This window comes from Pezoporus wallicus, unplaced genomic scaffold, assembly GCF_028554395.1.
Source record: "Pezoporus wallicus isolate ANWC-B61680 ecotype Strahan unplaced genomic scaffold, APGP_CSIRO_Pwel_v1 contig_11009, whole genome shotgun sequence".
Taxonomy (NCBI): domain Eukaryota; kingdom Metazoa; phylum Chordata; class Aves; order Psittaciformes; family Psittacidae; genus Pezoporus; species Pezoporus wallicus.
This window is the reverse complement of record NW_026637281.1, coordinates 61,681-85,031: the sequence shown is the minus strand read 5'-3', so window position 1 is coordinate 85,031 and position 23,351 is coordinate 61,681. Positions and strand designations below refer to the sequence as shown.

The 23,351-nt window shown below is 51.2% G+C and overlaps 2 protein-coding genes across 12 annotated transcripts in view; one reads left to right on the top strand and one right to left on the bottom strand.

The window, feature by feature from the left end:
• OTOF (otoferlin) overlaps window positions 1-914 on the top strand; it is a 97,939-nt gene extending 97,025 nt beyond the window's left edge. For all 10 annotated transcript variants that reach the window (XM_057404652.1, XM_057404648.1, XM_057404646.1 and 7 more), the window contains one exon: window positions 138-914. In XM_057404652.1, coding sequence (XP_057260635.1) covers window positions 138-318 — 181 coding nt within the window. In that variant the 3' untranslated portion in view covers window positions 319-914. The remainder of the gene's footprint in view (window positions 1-137) is intronic.
• Window positions 915-8,938: 8,024 nt separating this feature from the next.
• SELENOI (selenoprotein I) overlaps window positions 8,939-23,351 on the bottom strand; it is a 28,048-nt gene continuing 13,635 nt past the window's right edge. The window contains exons 2-10 of one of the 2 annotated variants that reach the window (XM_057404654.1): window positions 19,929-19,997; window positions 19,520-19,628; window positions 17,090-17,164; window positions 16,376-16,638; window positions 14,866-14,974; window positions 12,947-12,995; window positions 12,328-12,508; window positions 11,357-11,539; window positions 8,939-9,510 (exon numbers count right to left, since the gene is read on the bottom strand). In XM_057404654.1, coding sequence (XP_057260637.1) covers window positions 9,394-9,510; window positions 11,357-11,539; window positions 12,328-12,508; window positions 12,947-12,995; window positions 14,866-14,974; window positions 16,376-16,638; window positions 17,090-17,164; window positions 19,520-19,628; window positions 19,929-19,997 — 1,155 coding nt within the window. In that variant the 3' untranslated portion in view covers window positions 8,939-9,393. The remainder of the gene's footprint in view (window positions 9,511-11,356; window positions 11,540-12,327; window positions 12,509-12,946; window positions 12,996-14,865; window positions 14,975-16,375; window positions 16,639-17,089; window positions 17,165-19,519; window positions 19,629-19,928; window positions 19,998-23,351) is intronic. The other variant, XM_057404655.1, reaches the window with a different exon arrangement.

The following is a 23,351-nucleotide window of genomic DNA, read 5'->3' as shown; positions in this document are numbered from 1 at the left end:
CATCCTCCTGTCTGGGCTCTTTTACTCTCTGCAGGCATGCCCAAGGCTTGCCTACTATGTCCACTGTTGCACTGCTGGCCATGCATTCCTTCTCCATGGCAATGGCATTAATGATGAGTTGTTTGTTTCCCCTGCAGCCGCCCAGACACATCCTTCATCTGGTTCCTGAACCCACTCAAGTCCATCAAATACCTCATCTGCACACGCTACAAGTGGCTCATCATCAAAATCGTGCTGGCCCTGTTGCTCCTTGTCATGGTCGCCCTCTTCCTCTACAGCATGCCAGGCTACATGGTCAAGAAGCTGCTGGGAGCATGAAGCATGGGAGCCTCCTCCATGTTCCCAGCCCTGTGGCACAACCGTCCCCAACTGCATGTCCTCCTCCACCCTGCGGCCTCTCAACAGCTTCGGGGGACATCTCCTCCCTGCTGCTGCTGGGCCTCCTCCTTTGCATTCCTCCTCTGTGGGTCCCATTCACAGCTTTAGTCCCAGAGGAATGGGGCTGGAGGATGGCATCAATCCCAAGGCCACGCATCCCACACTGGGGCTGGCAGAGGTGCCCAGCTGTTCCTGCGAGGATCTGGGGCTGCAAGTCTTGGAGCCCTTTGCCCACTGGCACCATGGCTGGTGCCCCCCTGGGTAAAGGGGAGGGGAGAGCAAGCTGGAGCTGTGGGATTGCTCCCAGAAGGCCCACTGGAGGAGCATTCAGAGACAAGGATGAAGCAGGGATCTGGGACAGCATGGGGACAGCACACAGCATCCCCACTGCCTGTCCCCGCTGCCCCCACAGTCCCTGCTCCACTCATAGCTCTGCAATTCACTGCCCCAGGTGCAGGGCTCCATCCCACCATGGGCAACACCAGGCATTGTACCCCAGCAGCCACCAAGGCCCCGCAGAGAGCCCTGAGGCTGTGCAAGGGCAGGCACTGACCTTCCCTCTCTGAAGCATCCATCTCCCCAGGGTTACCACCCCAGAGGTGGTGGTGGCTGGAACATCCCTAGGGGCTCACAGGGAGCCAGGCTCCCTGGCACAGTGTGAGCTCCCTGTGGGCCTCTTGACGCTCAATTCATTCTGTTTGGATTGATATGTGTTGCGGCTGGAGCCTTTCTTGCCATGCGTGTTAGGGAAGGGCTCCTTTCTCAGCTCACCTCAACATTCAGCTGCTGAAAAGCTGCCCTTCAGTGAGTAACTGAGGAGATCTTGGGAGTGTTTTTAGGGTACCACTGTTTTAATCAGTCAATAAAAACCAGCTTTCACTTCCACGTTCTCTGCCAGGGTCTCCTGCTAGGGGGGAAAGGGCTCATCGCTGGTTGCTTTTCCTCCTCCCCGCCACCTGCCCCACTGCTTCCCAGTCACAGCCTCTTTTCCTGCTGCCTTTCCCCAAGTCCCATTCCCTGGGCAGCAGCCTGGTCCTTCAGCTACATGGGGCAGACCAGGCATGGCCTTGCCTTCCCCCAGGGCAGGACAGCAGGAGGGAGGAAGCCACCTCCACCCCAGGACCCCAGAGGAAGGGTCCCTGTCACTGCTCTCCATCATCTGCTGGTTGCACCACGGGGAGCTGCCCAGAGAGTTTCCTCTTGCCCATCCTAGGGGAGAGAAAGGAGGCGAGGAGGGACACCAGGGCTCCGTTTGTCCCCCAGCAGGACCCCCGGGGTAGGGAGGCTCCTCAGAGCCCCAGGCTGGGGGCAGAGGGGGGCCCTGAGGTGCAAACAGGGGCCCTGAGCAAAGGGCTACCCTTGAGCTGTGGCATGGGCATCTCCCGGACTTCCCTGGCATTAACCCTCTCCCCCTGCAAGCCCTTCAGGATTCCACCTTCCTTGGCCCCTTCCACACATCGGGGCCCTGTGCTTTCCCTCCTAGAATTTCTCTCTGTGTCCAAACCAGAAGTCAGTGACCACATCCCTCACAGCCATTCCAGCACCCCCATCGCGCACACTGTATCATCCTGCGGAAACATGTCCTGAACACCACAGCTTTGATGACTGCACAAGTCAGCCCCATCCTGTCCACACCCCACCATGCTGTGCTCACCCTGCCCACGACAGTCCCACCTGCTCTGAGCTCCTCACACCTCCATCACCATAGCATTGAATCATAGAATCACAGAATGGTTTGGGTTGGAAGGGACCTTAAAGCTCATCCAGTCCCAAGCCCCTGTCACATGCAGGGACACCTTCCACTGGGCCAGGTTGCTCCAAGCCCCATCCAACCTGGCCTTGAACACTGCCAGGGATGGGGCAGCCACAGCTTCTCTGGGCAACCTGTGCCAGGGCCTCACCACCCTCACAGGGAACAACTTCTGCCTAAGATCTCATCTCATTCTCCCCTCTGTCAGGTTAAAGCCATTCCCCCTTGTCCTGTCCCAACAGGCCCTTGTCTAAAGCCCCTCTCCAGCTTTCTTGTCAGCCCCTTTAGGCACTGGAAGCTGCTCTAAGGTCTCTGTGGCACCTTCTCTTCTCCAGGCTGAACAAGCCCAGCTCTCTCAGCCTGTCTCCATAGCAGAGGTGCTCCAGCCCTTGGAGTGTCTGCATGGCCTCCTCTGGACTTGCTCCAACAGCTCCATGTCCTTTTTGTGTTGGGGCCCCAGACACTATGGGTGCTCTGAGAGCGGTAGGGCCCTTGCCAGAAGACCCTGGGGAGCCTGCAAGGACAGCTCCCCCCCCTGCTTTGGAAGGGTCATGTGCATATGTGGGGGTGAGCAGAGGGGTGTGTGAGGAGACATCTCTGCAGTGTTGGGTGCTGGGCACTGGCAGGGAGGGCTCAAGGAGGCCATGGCTGGACAAACACAGGTGGGCAAGCAGCTCTGGTGCCAACAGCAGTACAGCTCTTCCCTCTCTTCCCCTAAGTGATGAATTAGTGACCTCTTCCATTTACCTAGGCTGTACAAGCGGGATTGAGTCCTTTGTTTTCCCTCCTAATAAGCTCATAAAATGAAGTTTGACAGAGTACATTGTCCTGTAAAGCCCTAAGGTCCAAACGGACCATGACAGCAGCCAGTGCTCGCGGTATGCTGCCAAAACACCATTGTTACTAACAATCCCTTAAGTATATTACACCTACCACAGCAATCCTCTTAGAGGAAGCTGTGAGACAGTGATAAAGGATGAGGCATTGCTTAAACACACCTGGGCTTTAGCCCAGAGGGCACCAGAACAGGCGGCAGGGTTCTCGTGTTCTGCTCAAGGCTTTGCCACCAGCCTGTAGCCTCCTCCACTGCTCCCAGGGCAGCTTCAGCCCCGCATTCCCTTGTCTGTCACCCTCTATCCTGGGGTAGGTCTGCAGTGGGACAGAGCCCATGCCTGCTGTGATGTCCCACCTCACCCCATGGAGCTGCAGGGTGCAGAGCAACCCCTTCACTTGGGGAGCAAAACAGCTCCTGGAGACGTTTCACGGCCACTTTCAGTTGGGAGAGCGTGGTTCCTGCCCCAGCAGCACCACCGTCACACACCTTCACATAGAGCAGTTCTTGCTGGGTTTGGTGGAAATGCCAGCGGGTGGACATTGCCATGCAGGGTGCAGAGCACCCAAGAACACCACCACAGCCCCTGTGCACTGGTGGAGGACGGCAGAGCTTTCCCAACCGCAAGCACATCCCAGGCGAGATGGCACCGTCCTGAAGGGCACCAGGCACACAGTGGGGACCACGGAGGGTGGCACTGGGGCTGGAAGCTCCTGTAGTAACCAATCGTGTTCTCCCCACCCAGCTCCAAGGTGTGTATTCAGAAGGGAGAAGGCAGCCCCCCACCCCCTCCCATGCCATAGCAACCCATGTCACTTGGCCACCAGAGCAAGGACCAAGTCCCATCACAGTCCCGTCCTGAAGCCAGAGGAGCCAGGAGGAGCATGGCTCCACTCACCCCCCTGAAAAAGTCAGTGTGGGGCATGAGAGGACATTCTTAATTCCTGACCTCAGCCTCCCTGGCTAAATCAGTTGCCTGTGGTCTCCTGCCCAGGGCCAGCAGCCACCAAGAGCAGCTTATTCCCCTGTGTGCACCCCCAGCCATAGTGGAGCAGGGATAAGGCGGGATCACCCTGATTAGTCCCAAAGCCAATGATGCTAAGAGCCCGCTGTGACGATAGGAAGCTTTCTCAGGGCAGAGCTTGTCAGGGCAGTCACGCTGCTGATGGGAAAACACCCATTCCCAGGGACTCCCAGTCCCATGAAATGCAGCATTTCCACATTCCAAGCCCTGTGTTTCAGGCCATCCTCAAGAGCCACATCCCCACGCAGCCCCAAGTCTGCCAAGCACCTGTGGAAACGCAGCACCAACTCTAAGGGTGCTGTGGAGAGAGGGGGTGAAACTATGTGGGCTTTAGGATCCCCTCCAACCCAGACCATCCTGTGATTCAATGATTCTACTTTGAGGAGCCCTGATACCTGCCCTGGAGAGGTCAGAGCTGCCATCTCTTTCCCCGGATCCCAAACTGGCACTCTGCAACCAGGAACAGGGCAGGAGGTACTGCTCCCTTGTCCCATCGCTGTCCATATCCATGGCCTGCTGCTTATCCCCCTGCAACAGCCATATGCATCACACCAACCGTAACCCACAGCCTGACACTGCCCACTGCTCGATCCACAACACAAGAAACCACCTCTGCACACACCCTGTATCCTGCTTCACCCTACCTTCTTCTTCCTCACCATGAGTGCCCCGGGCACGCTATGAGGGTACACAATGACTTACAGGGATGCAGGGATCAGCAACAGCAGCAGAATTGGCAAAACAAAGAGGAGAAGCCTGAAGGTGAAGGGAGAACCTTTGGGAAGGCAGTGCTTGAGATAAAAAGAGGATGCTGTACCCCCAAACATGGCACCCTCTCTGTGTCCCCTGCCCTATCCTCCAGTCAGCACCTCAATGAGCACTGTGACCACAGCCAAGCTCAGCACCAGAGTAAACCCCATCATTCCAGGGAGAGCCCACACAGGAGCTTTTCCACCTCTGCCATGGTAAAGTGGGGCTGCCGCTCCAGCCTTGGCACCACTGCCCAAACCTGCTCCTTGTACTGAGGTGCCTGCTCATCAGAAAGGGGAAAAAAAAGACAAACTCCATTAAAAGGCTTTGGAAACTTTATTCTTTACAGAATTTGATAGTTTTGTTTAAACACAATAAATACTTCAGCAATAGCATTAAACAGACCAGAATTTAAACCCACTGCAGTACCTAAACTCCCAGAGACAGGGCTCCAGGACAGCAATCGGGGTCCCAAGGCCCACGGCAGCTTCATCTGATCCCTGTTTTGGGACATCCCCAGCCAGAGGGACCAAGTGCACTCAGCTCTGGTGGGGAACGCAGCAGAATATCCAGGCTCCTGCCAAAAGCAGCCCCTTGGGAAGGTTCAGCGGGGAAGGGGAAGAACCAAACCACCACAAGCCCCAAGGTGTCTTTCACTGACTCATTTCACAGTGCTGGGAACCTGAGAGCAGCCGCTGCATCAGCTCTCCAGCCCCACTGCACAGGGGGTTGGTGACAGAAGACCAAGTCCAGGTGCTGCCCCTGAACTTGCTCCTGGAAGGACGAGGCAGCATCACCAACTGCTTCCACACCCTGCCCAGGAAAACTGAGCAGCCACATGGACACGGGCCCTTGAAGATGCTCTGAAGGGCTCACAGAATCATCAAATCACAGGACTGTTTGGAGTGGACTCTCTCCAACAGCTCCACCTCCTTCTTATACTGGGGCCCACAGCTGAGTTGCAGACATGGTCCCTGTCCTGCATTTTAAAGGGCCTGGCTAGAACTGACCTGACTGAGATTAGAACAGCTCCCAAAGTTCAACCTACAGGTTTGAGTGCACCCGGGAGGTAACATTGGGCCAGCTCCATTTAAGGAGCTTAAATGAGTGTCTGCAGAGCCTGAGAAACTCATGCTTACAACATGGAGCTCCCCGAGCTCTGGGAAAGCCACCTCTAGCAGGTGGTTGATGTTTATGAAAGGAGAGGCTTCTGCCAAGCCCCCGCAGTGACCAACCACTGAAGAAAGGAGGTAACTGGAGCACAGACACAGTAGAGGAAGGACCGAGCTGAAACCATCAGCACACAGTGCGTGTTTGTAGGCCTGCAGGTCAACCACAGCATCTGTACTTGTAAAAATCACTTTTACATGGCCCAAACCCGAGGGGGTCCCAAAACCTGCACCTCACCCTCCACTCCAGTTCCACTTGTGAGTTCCTGCACTGGGTCCCTGGATTGGTGCAGAGGCAGGAGCTGTGATAGGAAACAAGATCAAGATGATAAAGGCTGCAAACAAGATTCCTGCTCTGCCTCAGCTACGCAAGTCCTGCACTGACACCTTGGAGCATCCCAGCTTCCCACAAAACTCTGCTTCAGCGCAAAGCATGGTGAGGATGAGGAGGAGCTGGTGGCACTGGCCACCTTTCTCCGCAGCACAAGGACCCGCCGGGAGACTGACATCTCCAATGACTTCACCCCTCCCTGGATAGGTTTGCTCCTGGTCAAACTCTGTACTGAGATAAAGTGTGCAGAATAGATTTAGGAAAGCATAAGACAGTCCTGTTACCAACCCAGGTGGTCCACGGTTATAAAGAAAACAGGACTCACTATCCTGGAAGCAGAGACAACACAGATCAGCTCTCAAATACTGAGCAGGAGCAGAGGAACAAGCACACAACCCTGTCCCATCCCCAGAAGCACAACCCACTGCAATGACAGAGTCTAGCCAGCACACTCCACTCTAGCACAATAACCACCAGATGCTCTCAGCAAGGAATACATTTATTCTTAAGACTTAAAACCATTCTGATTCATGAATAGTTTGTTTCTCAGCATGCCACAGGTAAGATGGTTTGGTCAATCTGTTTGCTTCCATTCCCCTACCAAAATCTGGGAGCAGAATCACTTCAATTCCAATAGCCCAAACGGAACCCCCCAGCTTCGCAGCGGCAGGAGCTGGGAAGAGTCATACGTGCACTGAGATCAGGTCTGAGCTCTCCTCACTCTGCCACAAGCCTGGTAGCACTAGAGGCGAGCCAGCCCACTTTCCAGCACTGACTGAAGCAGACAGTTTTTCTAGTTCCAAGGTGCAATAAATTAAGGCACCAATAATCCAGGACTCTCCAACGATAAAGCTGGTGCAGATAGGAAGCAGTTCCAGTTTCTCTTACAGCACAAGTATTTGCAGGACTTTAAAGAGGAAGCCCTGTTTCCACGTTTGTATCTTCACAAAGGGGTTTTCTAGGGTATATTACATGCTGCAAAAGGGCAGCAGCTCACAGGTCAGTAGGACAGCAGACAGTGTGTTAGGGGGACAAAGTGACATCCTAAGATTTAAGATCATACAACCTCTCATAGCATCAGTCATGGCCCAGTCCTATGGGCCCAGCACTGCTGGTGGAAGGAGACAGGACAACATCAGCTCCAGGATGGGGACCCAGAGCTCACCTGAAAGCCTGAGGGAACGGCCCAATTACTCCCTGGTCCTGCAAACACATAACTAGGAAGCAAATCATCCAACCTCCACTTTTTTGTCAGTGCCGCCAGCACAGTTTTGCTACCTGAAGATGTCCCGTAGATCAACGCTGTGCCCCATTTTCAGATTCCCTGTAATTATTGTGCGAGCACGACTTAAATTTACCTCCCTTCATAACCACATTTCATTAAACAGGGTAAAAAATTCAAGCGCAGCCCAATTCATTTGTACACTTAAGATTCTTTTTTCCTGTACAACATCAGTAAAATATATAGGAGTAAGCTGCTTTATTAAATAAACTCTGAAAACCATTTGACCCCTCTCCCAGCACAGCCACCCTTTCCAGACACGCCGCAGCCAGACAGACACATGAGCACACAGACGTTCCCATGTCGCACCAGCTCGCTCCTCACAGGACACATAGCAACCAAGCAGCCCGTATGCACATGGGGAACGTGTGAGCTCACCGCAGGATTTCAAGTCTCAGTCTGCACAATGATGACTCAAATTTACCAAAGAAAAAGCATTAAATAATAGTTACAGGTTTCCTAAAGTAGGAGGACTCATCACCTGCAGAAGGAAAATGCCGTGACCAAGCTGCTAGGAGCCACGCTGCACAATTTTCAGTGTATAAGCAACTTTGTTCCCATGGTAGATTACATATGCACAATCTGTTGTGCTTGTTCGCTTCCGGATGCAGCCTTTCCAGAGCCTGGGTTTAAGCTACACTCTTCATTCAAGCACAGGTCTTCATTAAATAAAGTGAACAGAAAAGAAAATCAGCATTCAATCTTCACCACCCCACTCTTAACTCAATCATGAAGAAAAAAAAACCAAATTTAAAAAAATAAATCAATGCAAACATGTCTTTTACAAATGGACAGTGAACAAATCATCCCTGGATGAGACATGCAGCCGCTGGGGACAACGGTTTGGAAAATAAAGCGGTATTTGGAAAGGATCCCACCACACACATGCACCTGTGAGCTCCCTGAAAGTGCACACATGACCAACACGACGCTGCAGTTAAGGTGCTTCTTTAAGCGGTGGATTTGCGGCCACTGGAGGGCTGGCGGGAAGGGTGATGTGCTGCGAGAGGTGCAGGCCTGGCAGCATGCAGCCACCCTGCAGAGCTGGCCCGAAACACCAAGTTCTTACTGGGAGGCAGAAGGGGGAGATGAGCTCTGTGTTAGGCTGGTGCAAAGCCACTTGCAGCTGCCAGTTGGAGCCCAGACTCCGTTTCCAGGTGGGGAACACACATGGACAGACAGAAACACGGACAAGATGCAGTCCCAGGCTAGCCGCAACTCAAGCGGGGGAGGCAGGAGCCACCTTCCCACCTTTGCAGGAAATCAAGCCCTGACTTTCTAAGCCCTCCAAGCAGAATGTTACTGAAAGTTTTGTGTGTAGTTCTTTTTTTCCCCCTCTTAAAACAAAAACCAAACAGGTGTAAGTATCTGCCCAAACAAGTGAGTGCAGGAAGGCAGGAGACTGGGCAGGCTGACTGGGAGAGCAGTCAACATCTGCTCCCTAAGTACCAGTGCAGGACAACGCTGCCAGGCAGGATTAGGGACAGACAGGAATGCCCCTGACCTCCAGGATGTTCCCTGACCTTGTAGAAATCAACTGTTATGTTGGTTACGGTGACAGGTCAAGACTCCTTGCTCAGGTAAAGCCATTTGCACCGCCAACTGGCTTTACTTGAGCAAGAGCTGGAGTTTGAGGTTTCACTGGGAACATTCAGCTGGTCTAATATACAGTAACAGTGACCTGAAATAAATGCCCTCCTCATCCAGTTTCACCCAAAACCAAAAGCTCACATTCAAACAGCAGCAGGGGCTGCCCCGTACCAGTTCTGCCCTGGCTGCACCGGATACCGTGCGTACTTTGCCCTGATATCTGTCCAGAAGATAGGTTTAGATCTGTGGTGATGGTTGAAGTATTTACAGGTATTTGCAGCAGTTATTTACAGTACTTCTGCAGACCGCAAGCCAATTTTCTCTTCCTCCACTCCTAGTCAATCTGGCGTGGGCTTCTTTAGCGAGAAGGGCCGTATATTGAAGTGCCTGCTCAGCTGGCTCACCTGGGGACAAGGCAGACAACAGGACAGGATTAGCAAGGCTTGGATGGATGAGGGGGAAAGCAGCCAGAATACCAGACAGGTTCCCTATACGGCTACAAAGCCCCTGCCACCTTCCTATGAGCACTTCCCCAACCACTGCCCACACTACACACTCCCATGGGTGCAGCAGATTGGGACCGCAGCCTCTCTCTTCAGCTATGGGGCCAGCCAGGCTGCCGTGCCCAGGAGCTGAGCCAGCCCCTGCCAGCTCAATGCTGGGGCCAGCCATGGCTCTGTGAGGTAGATTTAGACTAGTAATTAAGAAGTTCTTCCCTGTGAGTGAGGCCTGGCACAGGTTGCCCAGAGAAGCTCTGGCTGCCTCATCCCTGGCAGTGTTCAAGGCCAGGTTGTGCAAAGTTTGCAGCAACCTGCTCTAGTGGAAGGTGTCCTTGCCCACGGCACAGTGGTTGGAACTGTATGATCTTTAAGGTCCCTTTCAACTGAAAACCATTCTATATTCTATGACTAAGTGCTGCACCAGGAAATGAGCTTTCAGGAATGATTCAGAGAAATGCAGGCAGGAGGTTAAAGTGGACAGAGCAGCTCCAGAACCTGTGACTGCAAGGTAACAGTTACTGCACAACCAAGAGTGAGCAGTGCTGAGCAATACTAGAGGGTGAGCTGGGCAGAGGGTTTATTCCTAATGGTTACTCCCAAATTTAGAGCTCTTTGGGACTATGTAGCAGACACAGACCCTTAAAAGTTTCTTTTATCCTGCAAGAAGAAACTGCAAAAACGGGCCCTTGGGAATTTGGAGGGGAACAAGGAGAACACAAACTCAAGAGAGCAGAGCACTGAGAAGCTCATTGCAGGGGATGGGCAAGCCTGGGCAGGAGGATTACACCATCCGCTTAGTCCCCATCTCCAGCTATGATTCCAAGACCAAATTTATTTAAGCTTCTTAGCTATTCAAATCCTTCTCACATAGAAGCCTCATTACACTAATTGGAAAGACAAGCCGGCTATTACTTCTTTGCTGTAATTACAGTTCAAAATTGACTCCAGAGGCTCCATGTCAGAGCTGGGGTTCCCAGGGGACAGGGCTTCCCAAGAACAGTGCACACAGGTGGCAGCAGCCAGCTCCACAGGGGACACGGTCCCTTGCCCTCCTTCCTCAGCAGCTTCCCAAGGCATTTCTAATAGGACTCGGTCTCCTCTGAGTCGTATTCTGTCTTAATCAAAACTCAGGAAGTCAGGCAGAGCTGGCACGGTACAAGGGGAGCAAATTGGTGCCTGGATCTCAGTATAACCCTTGCAGAACGGGACAAGGCACTGCAGCCACAGAACCCCCACCTCCCCTAGCAGGGACATCACCCCTTCTTCTTGGCTCTCCCAGTGACTATAGTGCAGGGCACGCTGGTCACAACTCAAACTCATTAACCAAAGTAACACCAACAGCAGTTTAACTTTTTATACCAAGACTCCCAAATGAAGCCCTCCTGCCTGATGTGCAGACAGAGTACCTGCTGCAGCAGCCCTTCCCCCTGCCCACAAGTCTGGGTATCCTACACTTGCTTATAACCAAGCTCGTTACTAAGCTGCAACCCCAGCCAGGAGGAGTTAAACATGGCATCAGGGATGCAAGCATTAGTTTCAAATAGCCCCCCACCCACAGCCTGCACAAGCCTCTCACAAGCAAGGCAGCTCGAGTCTCATGTAGTCACAGACAGCGTGACACAGCCATTCCCACTGATGTTCCAATTTTTAAGCAGAGTGTTCTATGCCCCAAACAGCAGCAGTACCCAAGCCATGTGTGCAGCCAAAGTGTGGCAGCCAAGCCTGAAGCCCATATGCCAAGTTCACCTACCACGACTACCCCGTAGTGGATGTGCGCCAGGGTGAGGAAAGCAGTTAACACGTAGAGGAGAAGTGTTTCGCTGTGGGGCACAAACCCGGACACCACCACGAGTAGTGCCACCGCTATGGGCAGCAGCATCCAGTTCAGAGGCTGGCAGCGTGTGCTGCTCATCTGACAGACGATCAGTTGGCACTGCAGGAAGAGAAAGCTGTCAGAGCTTGCGCCTGGTATCAACTCCGCAAGCCCAGAGTCTGTCCACAGTGCAGAGGATAGTCACACACGTACATGTACCAACCATCTGCACTTACAACTACCACCGTGCAGTTTCTGAGTTTCACATGAATTATCTTTCTTTGCGTTAGAATTCCTGCAGGGGACCCAGAGCAAAGCCTTGTGAGGCAGGGAGGTAACAGGGAAACAGGCATTGAGGGCATCTTTGAAAGAAAAAGGGAGCTCTCCTGAGCTGACCAAGCCTCACCAATATTATCTGCACAATCAGCAGAAACTCATGCCATGCAGCAGTGTGAACTGCTGGACTCAGGGCACAAATGCACAGAGCTGCTCAGTCACGTGGCTACAGTGACAGGCACAGGTGCTTTTGTTAAGGTCTCAAGCAAGCAGAGATGCAATATATGGCTAAACTGGATTCTGACAAAACATTTAGTCCCTTCCATTTTAAGTTTAGCAACTCCTTTTGTATTAGCAGTCTGTTATTCACAGCACAGAGGGTGCAGGAGTATATAAACACGCTCCATTTAACTAATTCTCTAGTTTCTCAAGAGTGAGCATTGCAGCACAAAATTCACAGACCCCAAACACTGTTTTCCTGTTTGTTCTTCCAATCATGGCAAAATAGAAAAGTTGTTAAATTAATCTTGGCATCTTCCCCCTCTCCTCACATTTGAGCTGCCTCCCAAGCACCCTGGCAGGCTTCACACTACTCAGGGGATAAACTGGAGCATAAAGCAAAAGCTGCTTACAGAAATGTTAGCAAAGGCTGTTCCAACCATGAAGTAGAAGAGCCTGGGCTGGACCTCAAGGATGTCTGTTGGGGACATGAAGACCCATGTGGTGCAGAGCAAGAACAGCAATACTGGAGATACCAGTGGCAGCATGATTTCATACACAGAGTGGTGCTTCAAGGTGTTGTTTTCATAGGCCCTGAAATACAAGCAAAGAAATCAAAATCACACCTGAGAAATACCTGGTACCACCTTCAGCAGAGGGCTGTAAAATCTCACTGGCCATTCAGCTACGCAAAACTGCTGGTGTCAGTTAGAACCACGGTCAGGTGAGAAAGATGCACACCTGCATCATTATCCCAAAAACCTCCTGAACTACAGAAGCACTTGGCTGCCTGGCTCTCTGTGTTGTGACCAATAGGGTAAGACTACAAAAGCTGGGGACCCTCCCGCAAGACCCTGCTGAGCGGGCTGCTAGCCCACCCTGCAAACTTGGACCTTTCTGGTGTGTTGGAGCCACTTTGCCACGGAAGTCACTCACCTGAAAACTACTAAGGAAACCAGGTTATAAGAAGCTTTAGGGGCTCTTGCAAAGGTGCTAGTGCAGGGAAAGAGACTCGAGGATGGAAGAACTTACTTGTAGAAGTTATACAGGCTCATCGGCAGTGTCACAGTGAGTGCACAAGCTGGAAGAGAAAGAGCTGTTACTGCCCTGTGACAGAGGGAGAACATCACATGCACCCCATGAATGGGCAGAGGGTTGTGCTCTGGCTTAAGGTGCTTGCAACAAAAATAGTTCAGAAGTGGCCCAAGAATAGCTCGGCACATTTAAAAGTAGGTGCTCATAATTCTGGTCCAAGAGCTGTAATTACAATTTAGGATCTGCTATAAATTAAAGACATTTCCATTTTTAAAAGTTACATTAATGAATCCAGTATTATGTTTTAAACAGTCACAAAGTTTAATTAAAATACTGTATTTAATGAGGCACGAGGCAAGTTCAAACTCCACAAGTGGCATGGCTGTGGACAAAAGAGTTTTCAGTCTTCATAATAAAGACAATTTGCTATTTCTGCCACTGTGAGCAAGCATTTTCACTTCCCACTGTGAAAAAAAGCTCTTGTTGTTTAACTTGACAAACGATGCAAAAACTCAAAATAACTCTGAAAACTCTAGACCTCAATAGGAAAAATCATCCACAACACCAAAACCCATGACAGTCTATCAGCTCCTTCTGTATTTATCTAGCACTAAGTATTTTAACAGAGCTGTAAATATTCCTGCTTTTAACAACCCAACCCCTATCCAAGTACACAAACCCAGCCAATGGAGGCATTGTGCTCCAGTTTCCCTATAGGGAAAGTGCATTTATTATTCACATGTTAAGTTATACAGTTGTCAAAGGAAATCTCAGAGCATCCACCTGATTAAGTGCAAGCATTAGATTTAACACAACAATTCAACACATATTAACTTGAAATTGAGCAGATACAATTAACCCCTAAAGAAAGGGACATAGACTAAGAAAAATTAAACTGAGCAAGAATGTCTGAATAAGCCAAACTACATTAAGCAAGGACAGCTCTCCCCAGCTAAGCTTCCCTGCATTACCATCCCCTCTGCAGAAGCCGATTTTGACTGACCACTGGAGACAAAGGCTGGGCTTTTATTTAATTGTACATTTCTAAATGTAATTTTCAGATGGGCAGATGGAAGGCAGGATCCCCAGACAGCAGACTGATTTTCCCCACCTCCATGGCTGGAACCCCCCCCCAACAGCAGCCCCAGGCTCCCACACAGCACGTGGGCTCTAGCTTCTGAAACACAGCCACAGCAGCAAAGCAAGTGTTCTGCAAACAGTGCTGGGGGTCCCCGCTGGCCACCTGCAGTGGGTGCTACATGGCCTTCTGTCACTCAAAACCCCATGGCTCTTGCTGCAAACAAGCCCTGCTTCCCCTGGGCAACACAAATCCCACAGCCCCAGTGCCCGGGCAACACTGCTATTCGGAGGAGACATGTTTTCACACGCTCACAGGTTCCAGGCACGAAGGAGGCTCCTGTTTAGCATCCAGGGGCCAGTGTTAGGCTCCAGCTGCTTCCCAGCGCCCTGTACAAGCAGCAGCCACAGCTCTCACCTGCTCACCACACCACTCCAAGCAAGGAACAAATTTTTTGCCTGTCCACACATACCCCCAGCCCCAGGCAGACAGCACCTGAGCTGATTCCCTGAGCAGCAGCAGGCTCCTATACCCTCAGGATCGGCACAAAATACATCCAAGACATGAGCACAGAGCACCACTCTCTTGCTGTTTTAAGTCAACAGCAGACCCAGGAAGACTGGAGTTAACTTCTCTAAAGAAACTATGCATAAGACAATAATTTGAAATCCTGGGAAAAGGCAGGCTGCAAGAACACCCTTAATTAGTCACTTCAGTAACAGCCTACAGGAGTTTTCATTACAGCAAACAGAACAGCAGCATTACCATATAATTAAGACATTGGGTTTCATTAAAAAGGTGGAGTTTAAAAGACAGGCTTCAACATGGAGTTTCTTACCAATAATCATTGCAGTGAATAGGTCTCTATATAAGAAATTAAACAGGAAAGGTGCATACCAGGCCTCAACTCCCACAATGGCTGTCACTATGTAGACAATTGAAATGGTCTGAAAGAAAGCACAGGACAAGCAGGCTTGACCAACCAGAGAGGCAAGACTGGAAAGCAGCACAACACCATGTTCAATTCTCCCCACCAGCAGGAAAGAGAAAAAGAAATAAAAAAATCCACAGACACCCCATATTATGAAACCAGGTCTAATAAAGTGTAGCAGCTGAGCTGCTGAGAAGGATACAACCAAGAGCTGCTCCTCACAACAGAAGCAAAGATGCCTCTATGCAGCTTGAACTCATGAGATGTTTGAAGCATGAGAGTGAAGTTTTATACTGCAAGTTGCAGTGACCCTGGAGCATTTCTTGGGGAACTTTCTCATCTATCTGCAGAAGCAAATGCAGGGAAAAAGCTAACAAGGGTATTTCAGTTTTAATAGCAGCCCTGAAGCTCAGTAAAACACACTGCAGGGGAGCTTAGCCCTCCACACCCTGCCTTTCTGCAACAGACAGAGATCTGAAGCATATAAGGAAGAAGTTCTTGGCTGTGAGGGTGGTGAGGCCCTGGCACAAGTTGCCCAGAGAAGCTGTGGCTGCCCCATCCCTGGCAGTGTTCAAGGCCAGGTTGGATGGGGCTTGGAGCAACATGGTCTAGTGAAAGGTGTCCCTGCCTGTAGCAGGTGTTTGGAACTGGATGAGCTTTAAGGTCTCTTCCAACCAAAACCATTCAGTGATTCAGAAGGAGCTTCCTGCAGAGATGTCTTTAAAGATACAGACATGTCAACATACCAAAGGGTCCCTCACCATCAGTCAGTCTCCATATTGACTGCCCAGTTACCACAGTACAGAGAGGCACCTCCTGAGGAACCTTTGCTCCTGGCCCGGAGATTAACATGCCAATTAACCCCATTACAATTAGACACACAGCCTGCCAGTGCCAAAAGGCACCCCAAACTTCTAGACATGAATTTACCCACCCTGGTATAATGTGGAAAAGTAACTAAAGCAATGATTCAGGTGGCCAAAACATGCATCTCAGGAGAGCAGAAACAGGAAACTCAAGCCAATAACTCAAGGCAGAGGAAACTCCATTCTTCAAGCCTCATGTTTTGCAGAGTCTATCTACAACAGCTGCTTGGAACAAAATCACAGAATGACACAAATCTCCTTGGATTTAATGCTTTGAGCAGTCAAACTCTAGTGCCACCAGCACCCTAAGACCCCAAATCATTAACACAACTATAGCTCAAAGGCACGCAAGCAGCCTTGGAAAGCTCTCCTCCTCCACAGACCTGGAAACAGGCTGAGGATGCCCACCTCCAGAGAGCGTTGCAATGACCAATTCAGAAGACTTTGGAGCTGCACACATCCCTCACACACCTCAGCGGTCACTCTCACACCCCAGAGATGCTATAGGTTTACTGAGCTTCTGCCAAATCCGAGCAGCAGCATGTACTTACCACCTGGCTGATGTCATATCCCCAAGGCAGGAAGAGAATCCCTGTGTTATACTTCTCCCAGTGAGAGAGGATGAATGAAAACAAAACCACCCATAAGAGGAGGTAGAGAACGAAGACACTGACACCCGTGGAGCCCCGTCCAAAGGTGGAGTAGACTGTCACAACAAAGTACACGCATGCCCAGCTGTCCAGGCCATGATCAAAGAGCTCTCCCAGGGGCGTGCTGGAGTTGGTCCGGCGAGCCTGCTTCCCATCAACACCATCTGGGAAGAGAAGGAGAAATGGGGAGTTTCACTGAACACTCCCAGGCAAAGCAATGGGCCATTTTGCAGCCAACAACATGCACACAGCCAGCAAACAGCAGCTCTCACTACCTCCACCCTCTAATGGGGAGTGTGCTCCCCACCCCCTTCTCTGAGACTGACAGATGCAATAGCCTGACAAAATCACATTCATTTAAAGCAGACTAAAGACAGAATTTCACATTTTGCCATGAAGTCGGTTCCAGCATCCTCTTTTCACCGTGGGACAACTTCCTTCTACCCGCTTTGCAAAGCAGCTTCCAGAAACTGCTTGAGCAGCCCAAGCAGCAACTGGATCTGTGCGTGGCAGACACACAGAATCAAAAATTTCTCAGCAGGCTCGGAGATGACACGGCCACAGCTTGAACAGATGACAGACACAAAACCCCCACAATCAACTAGATAGTCTTACCCAGAGTATAGGCAATGAAGTTGAGGAGACCCACAACAACCCACACTCCATTCGGAACATGCTGGTGATCAGGAGCTGCAGAGATCAAAGACCCACGTCAGGACAGCTCAGCACATACTTTCAATTGGATTATTCTGGCACAAGAGGCACCGCGACAAGACAGCTCACCAAGGCACCTACACAACTCAAACAGTGAAACTGAGATGTTAGCTTTTCAGGACATGGCAGCATGAGAAATTGGGTCACCAAGGACTTTGCTTCCCAGAACATACTTGTGCTCTGTCCCCAGCTCCCAAGAGCCACGGGATTTAAGAACTGGCAATCGCAGCTAGCCAAATGCATGCCATGGAAGCATGGGCAGATCAGACTCTCCTCAATTACTTGCTCACAGAGCGTCAAGTAGAGCCTCTCCAAGGTGTGGAGACATCCTGCTTCTGCAGAAACATCTCAGGATTCCCTGCCCAGGCTCCAGACTGCATCCTGCCAACTGAGATAGAGTTCCTTCTTAATAACACCTCCACCTCCTCCACTACCATTTCAGCAGATAGCCAGCTCAGTCATCTGCAACTCACGGAGCCCAAAGGTGCATCTGAAAAAGAGGAGGAAGCAGCACAGCTTCTTGGCAGCAGCCTCACAGGAAGACACGTGGAGGAGGTCTCCCAGGGGAGCAGCGGTTCCATGAAATGCCAACTCCTATTTCCTTAGAGCAGCATGATGATGCCTTTCCAGCAGCAAATGGAAGGCATCATGTCAACAAACCCATTCACAAGGAAGGAAGGCGGAAGCTTCTGGAGGCCTCACCAGCAAAATGAAAAGTTCTGTTTCCAAGCAGGACATGCATAACACGTATGTAAAAGGTCCTAAAGCACGAGCTTCACCAGCCTTTTGGCAGAGCTCAAGTTTCTGGGTGACTGAAGTTCTGCGGATTCTCATACTGAGCTTCCTACCCTGAGCTACTGTCTGCTTTTCCTCCCATAGCCTGTGGGCCAAAACACAGTCCACATATTAGCTGACAGCCACTGAGGCCACCTGAGCTTCTGAGAACCTGACTCACCAAGAACAGTACTTGTCTGCTACTGATGAAGGCAATCCCAAGAACCCCAAATTCTTCCCACTTAACTGTGCTTTGATAATTGGCCCAGTTTTAGAAAAATGAGATGGACTTTTCTGAGCAACCTAAACCAAACCTGGCAGGGGCATAGGGAGAGAGAAACTGAGAGAGAAAGCTATTGGTAAGTGACTCAAAGTGATCATGTTGTATTAGTATTTGCCCTGGCTCAGTCCCATGAGGAAGGGGACACAAATGAACCTCTGGATTCACAATCAGAGGAACATGGATACTGTGAAAAAGTTTAAAGCTGTGTATATCCTCATGCAGAACAGTGAAATCAAGAAAGAGGATTTTGCCTTTGTTAGTCTGAATGTGGTGTTGGCATGTTTTTGCAAGAGAGCAATTAGCTGGGATGCAAAGAACAAGGCTCCACCTGCTGACATCATGGAAGCAGACTTTCCCACGTTACACCGTTAGATTAAAAATAAGGGTGCTAGGTTATTGTCTGCTCTGTAGGCAGAGCCAATTCCTACTCAAGATTTCAACTGTTTCCTCCTGCCTCGCACACATGCTGCCAACCAGGCACACATTCACCCAGCAGGGGGAAGTTGTCACAGACTGGGAGGACCTTAAAGCTCAGCCAGTTCCAACCCCCTGCCATGGGCAGGGACACCTTCCACTAAACCAGGTTGCTCCAAGCCCCATCCAACCTGGCCTTGAACACTGCCAGGGATGGGGCAGGGATGGGTTGCCAGCTTCTCTGGGCAACCTGTGCCAGGGCCTCACCACCCTCATAGAGAATAACTTCTTCCTAAGATCCCATCTCAATCTCCCTTCTGTCAGGTTAAAGCCATTCCCCCTTGTCCTGTCCCTACAGGCCCTTGTCAAAAGCCCTTTCCAGCTTTCTTGTCAGCCCTTTTAGGCACTGGAAGCTGCTCTAAGGTCTCCCCAGAGCCTTCTCTTCTCCAGACTGAACAAGCCCAGCTCTCTCAGCCTGTCTCCATAGCAGAGGCGCTCCAACCCTTGGAGCATCTTCATGGCCTCCTCCTGACTCACTCCAACAGCTCCACATCCTTCTTATGCTGGAAGCAGGACTGCAGGGCAGTTTCACAAGAGCGGAGTGGGGAGAATCCCCTCTCTTGAGCTGTTGGCGATACTTCTTTCAGTGCAGCCCAGCATACTCACATTTGGACAAGCCCTTGTCATGAAGCCCAGCAAGTTCAACCCCTCAACTCTGTCCCTCATCTGGTACAGGCACTCCTCTCTGGGAAGGCCCAGATTAAGAGGCCTTATCAACAAGCACCAGAGGTCACTGCAGAGGAGGCGACTGATTTTAGCACTCGGATGCTTCACATCCAAACATGAATATGCAGCCTTACCAGAAGCATAAAAGTCAGGGTCGAAGTATGCCATGAGGAAGAAGTTGAAGACAAGCAGCAGGAAGCCAGAAAACGTTATCAAATTTGGGGCCAGCCAGGTAGGGAAGATCTACGGGAAAGCAGCAAAACATAACTCATTAAAACATGTAATAGGAACCATGTGCTGTTCCCGGCCATGGCAGACTTGGTTGCAATCATCTGGGCATTAGACAGCACTGCTTAGCTGCATCTGGCATATCAGTGGGCAGGTAGAAGCTTTAGACTGCAATGCAGTGAGCTCGGGGCAGGCTGGCAAGCAGCATCCTTTGTCATTAGTTGCACCACAAACAAAGCAGGGCTTTTCAGCTGACAGTTTTACAGAGGGTGACTGGAGTTTTGTTGTCCCGCTCAGGGGAGGAGGAGGTCTCACCTTCACTATCGTGTTCCAGAAGGGATGCATGACATACAGAGACAGAGGGTTGCTGTCCACGGCACTGTACTGTGAATGACAAGGGAAAAACAAAAACAAGTAGTTAGGGCTCCACCAACACTTGCAGGAAAACAGATCCTGAACATTGAGCTTTCCATGAGGATACCTGCTACCCAAGTCTTGGCACCGCAAGAGCACTTGGGTCAAGGACAGATCGTCACCAGGGATAGGGCTAAACAACCCAAAAAGCACTCAACACTCCAGTGACACTGGACACAACCCCACAGGGCCAGCTCTCAGGTGCACATTCCTTGCCAGCAGTCAATGCCTCCCCTCCACATGGAGCAGCCCCATGAGAAGAACAGGTACCACGCCCACCACAACAGATTTTGGAAGGCAGGAATCATAGAACCATGGAACAGTTCGGGTGGGAAGTGGACTTACAGCTCATCCAGTTCCAACCCCTGCCACAGCAGGGACATCTTCCACTAGACCAGGTTGCTCCAAGCCCCATCCAACCTGGCCTTGAACACTGCCAGGGATGGGGCAGCCACAGCTTCTCTGGGCAACCTGGGCCAGGGCCTCACCACCCTCACAGGGAAGTGTTCTGCCTAAGAGTTCATCTCAATCTCCCCTCTGTCAGGTTAAAGCCATTCCCCCCTGTCAGAAGCCCCTCTCCAGCTTTCTTGCCAGCCCCCTTAGGCACTGGAAGGGACTCAAGGACATGCAATCTCCTTTGCAGCCCACACTCCCACCAAAGCCCCACACTCCAATGCCCACACCAGGTGTGGTGGCAATCCTCACAAGCTGAAGCAGCAGCAACAGTCCCATGGCCCCAAGCACCCACACCATGGGACCAGCCCACCAAGGACATCTTGGTGTGCTCTTGCTTGAGCCCTGTCCCACAAGATGAGAAGGACCAGGGACATCCTCGGCTCAGCATCCAAATATAGCAGAAGGGCCGGGGGAGACTTCCCCACCAACCATGGGAGATGGGGCTGCTCCTATAGCCCCACTGGTCTGCAGGCTCATCAGCTTTGCTACCCTGGCACCTTCTTTGCCAAAGGCTGCAGGAGAACAGTGATGAGTCCCCTCGGTGGGGTCCCCAAAACAGAAGACTAGTCTCTGACAGACAGGATACTAATAGTACTAATAGACACATTTCTGTGCTGACAGCTCTGAGTGATCCAGACACCATCACTGACTGCAGAGGTCCTGCACAAGAGCTGGCACACTTCAATCAAGGACTAACCCCATTGAGATGGCAGCTCTTATTGTCTTGCCCATCTCCAGTCACTTGGAAAAGACTTTCTCCTCATGGAAACAGAGCAGATATTTATGAGCAAGGTCTTCAACCTCCTCCCTTGTCCTGCAGATACCCCAAAACACCATATACAGCACCACACATCCACAAGCACCTCCAAATTCCACACATCCCATCACAGCTGGGACACGGGGCTCCCAGCCAAGCTCTCACCTCACTGGTGGAGGTGGGGACAGAGACTGGGGTCAGCAAAGGAACACAGTGACTGCAGCAGAACGGATGACAGATTTCACTATTTGGAGGAAGGACCCATGTCATTATTCTTTATTCAGTGAGGGCAGAGCAGTCTGAAGCAGCTGCCCACGGACCTGGTGACGGATCAGCATCTTCCTCCTCGTTTGTGTCCAGCTCAGGGAGCTGGAGTTCACATTTCCAAAGGAGGAAGACTGGTGGGTGAACACCAGGAGGCCCATGGGTACCCCACACTGGACAAGTCTCAGAGGGCTCCTCTCTGTTAAGGAGAAAAGATTTCAGCAGAGGCAGCTCCTGCCCTTGGGAAATCCCCTCATCCCACTGCTCTTAGATCATTTGAGGTGGTCAGGGTGTGTATGTGGTGGGAAAAATAAAAACAGAAGTAAAAATCAAAGCCCTAGACAAGCCATGAAGCAGTTTCCAATTAGAAAGATAAAATTTTGACACCATTTGGCTCTCAAGAGCTCCACAAGCTCTTATCTGCTCTCCAGTTCACAGGCCCTTCCTAGCAAAGATTATTGTGTCTAAAGTCCTCTTCCCCAAGTAACACTTTGATAAGAATCCCAAGAAGAATTCCATAAGCTATGAAACTCCTTGGTGCCAAGTGGGGTGGCTACTGGTGCCCACCCACCCTGGGTCTCCATGGCTGGGAAAACTGTTGCGCACTTCCTCAGCATCAGCATGAGTCTAATCCCAAGGTAATGAGCAGTGTTACGGAAAGCAATCAAAGCCTCCACCTCTCCTGCACTGCCACATAGACATAACCTATGCACTCTCTGAGATAAGGGGAGTGCAGCTGGCAAAAGGAAACCATCAGCACAGAGCAGCTCCATGTCCCACCTACCCCATGGCCTTGAACCAGCCACCATCCCTGCACCCACAGTTTCTTCCTCTCTCTGGCTGGAAACCCCATTTTCCCTGGAAGCAGTCTGTCCATTCAAAAGGTGGGAAAAAAAGTTGGAAAAGACAAAGCAACACTGCATCCACAACACAGCAAGATGAAGGTGCACCGGGTCTCTAAGGGCTCTGAGCACACTGGCTAAGAGCTTACAGTATTTGCTCCTAACTGGGTGAATCCCACCCTTGGCAAGCATTCCTGTACCCCTACCAGCACTTCCCGGTCCTCCCTATGATGGATCAGTCCATCTCACTGAGGGCTAGCCCCAGAACTTACATCCCCATGCCAGCAAGCCTCTAGTCGCTGCAGAGCAAACAGCAGCAACTTGATGCCATATGGAGGCAAGGTTTAAGCCACAAGGAATTTCCATCCTGGCTTAACGCAATTTCAGCGGACAGAATTCCAAATGCTTTACAAGATAATAGGATTTGAGCATTGGTTAGGGGAGGAGAAGAACTGGAGACTGATTAAATCTCATTATCCCCAAAACACCCTGGAACAAGAAAACAGATGCAAGGCTTGGAGCAAGGCAGGGGAAGCACCCTGGATTGTCTATGCTTGGTTTACAAGGTACCTTGGGGAAGCTTCCCCCAGGAAGCTTTCCCCTGTGCCCCCAAAGGCTGGGGATAACGGTCAGTAAGCATCTTTTCCCCATGGTCACACACGTTCCCACCCTGCATGCAGAACTCAAAGACCTGGAGTGACCCGTTTCTCAGGGGAGAGGGCAGCTGTTCTGCAGGGGTTTGCTGATACGACCACCCCAGCTTCAACCCTCCTCATGGAGGCACACTTCACTGCTGAGCGAGGCAGTTCAGTGCTCTGCCAGCTCCGAGGACACCAACAGACCAAAGGGAATGAGCTGGGGCTGGTGCCAGGCTGCCAGCCACCCTAAGGAACAGTGCTCCTGGTCACCCAGGACACGGATGCCTGCCCAGGAGAGCCACCTGCCAGAATAGCAATGACCAGCCAGGCATCTTCTGTGACAAAGCTCAGCAACATCTGCCATGCT